Here is a 6,988-nt window from a genome sequence, read left to right on the forward strand (position 1 = left end):
AACCAAGTTATATCCCTGACTTCGAAAACAAGTTCGCAAGCCGTGAATTTGTTACATAAAATTTGTTATGAGAAAGAGTACACGCACAGTCACAAGAATCAACAACCAAGGAGTGATGTATATACGGACTTCAGTAATTGGGACAAAAACTTTCACCTTAACCACAGCTTGTCTTGATACATTGACAACTACTCTACATGACTTACACTTCAGATGCATCCCTTGTAATCACCATGAATACTTGTTTTGTACATTAGACATTACAATATAGGCCATCTTCTGCATGGTCATTGTCGTTGTCCCCTTCATAATACTCGTCATCTCGCTGGATTTGCTTGTCTTGGATGTGCTCTGAGTAACAGTTTTCAAAAAATGGTTAATTTCTAAACCAATGATGAAGAGAAAACAGTACATGCTGACCAGTCAATGAATTTAAGAACAATCTGCCTTAATGAAAAATCCGGAGAAACAAAATAATGTTAATAATATCTTTTGATCCCAAAGATATCACCAAGGATATCTACCAATAACAATATCAAGAAGGTTAACTCTTTCAGTCTTGACTGAAGTCAATTTGTTCGCAAAAAGATTTTCTGAGTTTTTGCAAGCTAGATGATTTTTCTAGAATAAGGTCTCGGACAGACATGTAGCAGTTGCCAGATTGATTTTGATGTTCAATGCAACAGTCACCAATTACGCTGTTAAACCTTCTAAATGCAAACTATTGTGTTATAATTGGACTTATTTGTAAGGATATTTGATTAAACTTAGAGCTTCATTTTTTTTGTTGGGGGGTGGGGGTGGGGTGGGGTGGGGTGTTACTATGTTTTGATCACACTTTTACATGTATAAGCTAAATTTTTTTTTCCCTATGCAGCTATCTGCCAAAATTTTAGGATATTATCATAGATATTATCTTTATCTCAGCAAAGGTCTCAAGTCTCTTATCTGCTAAGTCCTATTCCTTGGCGAACAAATATCTATTACTTCAGGGAGCAAAAAGTTTTCACCTGAAAAAAAAGTAATGTGGTTTGTTTGTATGAACTAAACAACAGGGAACTGCATGTTATTATTAGTATTTCAGGATAAATTAGATTTAAGCAGCAGGATATGTCGTGTTTATAGAGACAAACCAGGTTGTATGTAAAGTTTACTTAATTGAATGGCTAGAGTCACAAACGCTTCTCCATATTTTCTTAGCCCGAATTTTAATTTATTTGCTAACACAAGAACACAAAGAATTTCGAATAATTTTCTTTAAATGTTAGTTGAGTTTTTGGATACAAGATCTGTTCTCAACTATTTCCCTAATCACATGACCTTAGTTTATTGTAATGCTTGTAACGTGTCATAACTGTCTAACATTACTTATTTGAAGTACTTCTAGGAAAACGGTGACCAATTCATAAATCATTACCATGTCTGTGTTTGTTGGGACTAAAAATTCTACACTAGGATTTTCTGTATCGACCTGTCTCTTGCAGAATATCTGATTAGGCATTAATTTTGAGTTTCACTGCACATTACAATATTGGTGTTGGGGACTTTCCTAGTAATTTGTGTACTACACTATAGTGCCACAAGCTTATTGTCTGATATGTTTCCCAGTATACTAACCCATGCCTTCTACAAAGGGCCAATAAACTGATATTTTGGAGTTCGATTGAAAGTTGCAAATCCCTGATAATTCCAATGGTTTGCACTTTACTCTCTTGTTTACGTTTGTAAAAATTTGTCAAGTAGTTGACTATAATAATGAATTTTTGCAGAAAAAGATGATTCATAGTGACAACCTTCTGAAAGTGAAGTTCAGATCTACCAAGTTGGTCCCTTTCATACTTTGTTACGTGTAAGTCGGTTTTGTCCATAATGTAACAGCCTTTTACTACATGAAAAATCATTTCTGCACCACCCCACCCCACCCACCCCAAAAAAAAAAAACCTTTTTTGGGGGTGCACAACTGGACTTTATTACTGGGACCTAATTAAGCTTAAGATCAGAATGATAAATCATTGCGTAAGATTACATATGCGTGTTCAGAAAGTTCACTTACGATGTACTCGTTCATCTGGGTTCTGCTCATCTTCATCAAAATCTGGAATATAGAAATCTGGCGGAACCTGTGAAAGTGAGGACAATCATAAATTTTCAGTTACAACTACAAAAACAAGGTTCTTTTCCCCCTTATTTCACCTTCTGTTCACTTCACCATTCCATTAAATAATCAACACCATCCATATTATTTTTAACAGTGTAAAGCATAGATATCCCACAAACTTGGTAATTTCCTACAATGATCTTACAATAGGAATATATTTCAACGTATAACATTACAGCTCAAAGAGATCATCCCTTTTTTTAGGAAAAGGAATGTGATAGCGGCCGAAAGAAGTCACATGGACATGCTTAACACGTTATAGTGCAGTTAAAAGACAAACAATGTTTATAGTTCAGAATTAGGAAAATAAAAAAGTTGTGCAAAATGAGTGGCAAAACTGAGAATGGTATGATAGACGTGTGGATATTCGATATCAGATGGGATAGAAAATGAGTTCATTTTGTAGGAAGTCAAAGATTGCTCCTAATGAGGATTAATATGAGAGAGAGAGAGAGAGAGAGAGAGAGAGAGAGAGAGAGAACTGATTCAGATGGTTCGGGCACATGCAACGGAAGCAACTTAATACACCAACTAGGAGATTTATAAGAGTATAACTAGGGGAGCAAGGAAGACCAGAACTTGGCCTAAGAAACTTGGCTGCAAATAATTAAGAGTGATATGATCATGGTGAAGTCAATAGAAATAGATAGTCCTTAACCCAATGGATGAACAGAAGCCATGTAGCCAAACCCAAAAAATTTGAGGCGAAGGCATAGTTATTGTCATCGTTGTTGTACTACTTACTAGCTTGCCTATTTAATTATCGTGTTTATATGAAACCAAACTTGTTGGTTCTTTGTTCATATGGCGACCAAAAAAATTCACCAAATCACTTTTAAATTAATGAGTCCTTCGTACTAGCAATTAGAATCTGCATCCCCCCAACCCCCACTCCCCCCACCCACAAAAAAAAAAAAAAAAAAAAAAAAAAACGCATACAGTCATGCACTCACCCTCAGTGTAATAAGGCTGAAGCTTGTTGGAGGGTCATGCAGAAAGTGTGGTATATCTTAAATAAATAAAAAAGATATTTACCTCTTGCATCTGTACACCAGGAGCATGTTGTATACACCTCAAACTTTCAAGAACTTGCACTTTGATTGCACTCAGATATGATTTACTATTAAAGTTCTCCTGCTTCATAAGAAAACAGAAAGGTAATGGAATCTTTTCTCTAAACAAGTGAACTTTCAAAATAGAAACATCAAAAATTGAATGCTAAGAATCAGAGAGTTCAACGGTGGTGTCAATCTGGACTGGACCAAACAAATTGACCCCAACGGGAACAAAAGTCATTGAATATTGGTCAGCACAAACAATTACTGATCATAATTGAATCAATTCACATAACTTGATTAATAAATGGGCCCATTCTGGTAAATGATATAGACACTACCATCCCAGTTGGACAATAAATCAAAAACTAGATTCTCACAAAATCTTCATTGTACTAGTGAAATATTGAGGTCTAAACCTGTCATCTATCTTCAAGTCCACACCTCCATCATGCCCTCACTCCACACACAAAAGTAACATAAAATAAATGCCATTGCGCATTACATTTAGAAAGTTATATAGTACTTTACTTACATTACATATAAAGAAACCAATCAAGCCCTAACTCTATTCATCATGTTTCTCTTCTCCTAAATCCTTCTGTCCTGGCAGCAGAACCCATGCAGACCTCTGTATTATTCTAAAAGATACTTCTTTGTTATTAACATTCTTGTTTGGGATGTGAATATCCATGGATTTCCTTTGTTATTTTTTGTTAAAATATTTTTGTTCCGTATTGATTAACCAGGAGACTGAGTTTTGATGTTTGTGTTTGTTGGAAAATTTGTAATAAGAAAAATGAATGAAAGAACTGTATTTGATTTTATTCTCTCTAACTGCTTAGAAAAAGAATGATTACAACTCTCTCCACTCTCGATTACAATTGAATTCCCGATTACAAAAGAGAAGAGAATGATCTGGATTCTCCTCTTTATTTAATTCTGGGTTCTTCACGGTAGCGATGTGATGCCTCCCTCGAATGCTCGCGTCGAGTTTGCTTCTCGTTGACGATCCGACGTCTTGTTTCACTGGAACGTGATCTTCTCCTCACGATTTGACGTTGTGGAGAACTTACGTGGCAAGTTTGAAACTCTGGACGAGTTGATAACTCTGAATGAGTTGGAAACTCTTGAAAAAGAGTTGATTTGAACCGAGAATCGGTTCTCAAGCCAAGGATGAAGAAGCTCTTGTTGCAGATCTCCCAAGCTCCAGAAATGCTCTAAGGATCCTGTTGCCGAGCCAAGAAGTTCCAACCGATCGACCCCTTGAACTGAATTGATTTTCAGTTATTTATAGGGGATTAAGGGGTGTAACCACCTCCTTAATTCGCTCCTAAATGGGGCTAATGGGATGTAACCACCCATTAAATCACTCCTGAGTGGGGTTGTGATCCCCTCAGATCGTGGGAAACGGTTTTGAAACCGTTCAGCTCGTGTTTGAACGAGTCAAACGCAAAATCCATGTTCTGATGTGAATTCTGCGTTCAAACGCAGTGTCTGAAAGCTTGAACGCAGTGTCTGGAAGCTGCGTTGGCATCTTGTTGGAAGCTGCGTTTGGCGCTACGTTGGACAGCGATTAGAGCAGCGTTTGGCAGCGATTTGTACTGCGTTTGGCAGCAGATTGGAGCTGCGTTCAACGCCGGTTGGAGCTGCGTCAGGCAGCGGTTGAAGCTGCGTTCAGCTGCTGATTTGAGCTGCGTTCGTGGCTATGAACATGGTGTGTCTTGATGCTGGTTCGCGGGGAGGACTTCCACGTCTTGGTTTGAAGAGACCGTTGATTTGTAGTCTCTTTCTGTCGAAGTTTTGCAAAGATCGTCATTTTGTAATCTTTACTTTAGCTCTTTGATATGCAAGAGTCGTCAGATTGTAACTCTCGATGTTGATTGTGAAGGCTGTTAAACTAGAGCTCTCATCGGTTGTCGTGAAGGTCGTCAGATTGTAACCTTCAGCGATCTACGTGAAAGTCTTCAAATTATAACCTTCTGGAAGTCGTCAGAGTGTAACTTCCATCATCGGTGTTTTGATGGGAATCAGCTATCTATTGTAATTTTTAGACAGCCTACAGTTTGGTTAACTTAGAACCTATCAATCTAAACTCAATCAGTCCAAGAATCAACGCAGTCATGCTGGTTGACACTTACTAGCAGGGAGGATTAGTTTTGACCCAAAGTTAATCGTGTCAGGTTTGGGTAAAAGTTAATCTGAACCAGCCAAATTAACACCCTACAGTTAAATAACACAGAAGTTAAAAGGGAATGGTGCTCTAAGACGAAGCTTTACCGTCTTCGACACTTTGTTCCAAAAAGTCTTCACACGAAAATTTTGTTTTCTATCTTTCTTTACAGTTAGATCATTGTATTAGTTGGTTGAGAGATTGACATGTCTATATTTTGGTTTTTGAGAGCTCAGTTTTGGTGTTGAGAAGCTCTATTATGTACATCTGATGTTAAGCTTCATTGCTACTTGGTAATAAGATACTATACTTACCTAAAAGACACAGACGAAAATAATGATATGGAACTGCAGTTTTAGGGTACCAAGTCTACAATTGATTCAATTGGAAAATAGGCCTGAAGATCAAAAAACCAAGCCCAACAACCATGAACTACTAAGGGTCGGGAAGAATTAAATAACAGTTCATACCAGATGACCACTCTGAATCTTCAACGAATAATCTGGGCCAAAATATTTGATGTACTCGTTCTCTGGAATTTCTGCAAGTAAGAAGTTATGACTTATATTTGCTGCATAATCTACATATACTTCTGACAGGTGCCAGATAAATAAAAAAAAGATGAAAACAAAGTATTATCCTTTGGAATATTCCAGAGGATGTGACTAGCCCATTTGAATTAAGGTTAGACTATTCAGATGGATAATCCACTCTGCTCAAATTTTTTGTAACACATAAAATTAAGTGGATTTAAGTTTTCTACGCAATGCATCAAATAGAACTAAATGTGCAGTTGAAATTAGGATAATAGTTAGGTCCATGCTTCACGCCATGCAAATTTAAAATCCAAAGTTTGAATTTTGGTCATGACATAGATACCTCCAGAACTCTTGCATACACATTTGTGTGCAAATTCAAAATTCAAACTTTCATCGTGGTAATGATGCAGACCTAAAAGTATAAACAGATTATAAAGACGCAGAGCCAGTGAAAAAATCAGCACGGAATCAACTTCCTCTTGAACTTCGAAAAGTGAATCAAGAAATTTGAAGTTCTGAAAGGACCATTCTGTTAAGTATACTAATGGTGAAGAGTATAAATACTCAAATCTCATTTGAAGGAATAAGGTCGTAAACCATGCGGTAAGTAAAAATAGTAGTTCTATGAACACATTGCATAAACAAGAACTTGGACCTTCAGATGGTAGGTTGATCTTATTTTAGACATTAGATGCAATCTAACAGCCTAGTCCCCTAAATGCAGCTACTTTCACTTCAACAAAGCCTTTCTCCACACATCTGACCTCTTCCTATACACCCATGTTAAAATTTAGGAAATCTCCACGGAGACTATAGTGTCTAAATTATAACCGGATGGACTTTAAAACAGTTTTGTATGTCAGACCTTTAAATTGTAACACACTTGCAAAAATGAATGTCTAAGTTCGCAACAATTGGATTGTGACAATTATAACACTTATAGTACCATTTGGAAGCTCTGTGTCCAATAGTACCCCAGTTTCAACCGTCCAGCAACGGGCTACATTTTCTTTCGTGTACCCCCCTCCTCCAGTTACCTGTAGCAAGAGTAGCATTATTAAC

At 37.0% G+C, this 6,988-nt stretch overlaps 1 protein-coding gene across 1 annotated transcript in view; it reads right to left on the reverse strand.

The window, feature by feature from the left end:
- Positions 254 to 6,988, reverse strand: part of LOC109830899 (histone deacetylase 9) — a 13,863-nt gene continuing 7,128 nt past the window's right edge. The window contains exons 10-14 of the mRNA XM_020398256.1: positions 6,873 to 6,964; positions 5,858 to 5,928; positions 3,195 to 3,293; positions 2,055 to 2,121; positions 254 to 351 (exon numbers count right to left, since the gene is read on the reverse strand). Of these exons, the coding sequence (XP_020253845.1) occupies positions 254 to 351; positions 2,055 to 2,121; positions 3,195 to 3,293; positions 5,858 to 5,928; positions 6,873 to 6,964 (427 nt within the window). The remainder of the gene's footprint in view (positions 352 to 2,054; positions 2,122 to 3,194; positions 3,294 to 5,857; positions 5,929 to 6,872; positions 6,965 to 6,988) is intronic.

This window comes from Asparagus officinalis, chromosome 2 (genome assembly GCF_001876935.1).
Source record: "Asparagus officinalis chromosome 2, Aspof.V1, whole genome shotgun sequence".
Lineage (NCBI taxonomy): Eukaryota > Viridiplantae > Streptophyta > Magnoliopsida > Asparagales > Asparagaceae > Asparagus > Asparagus officinalis.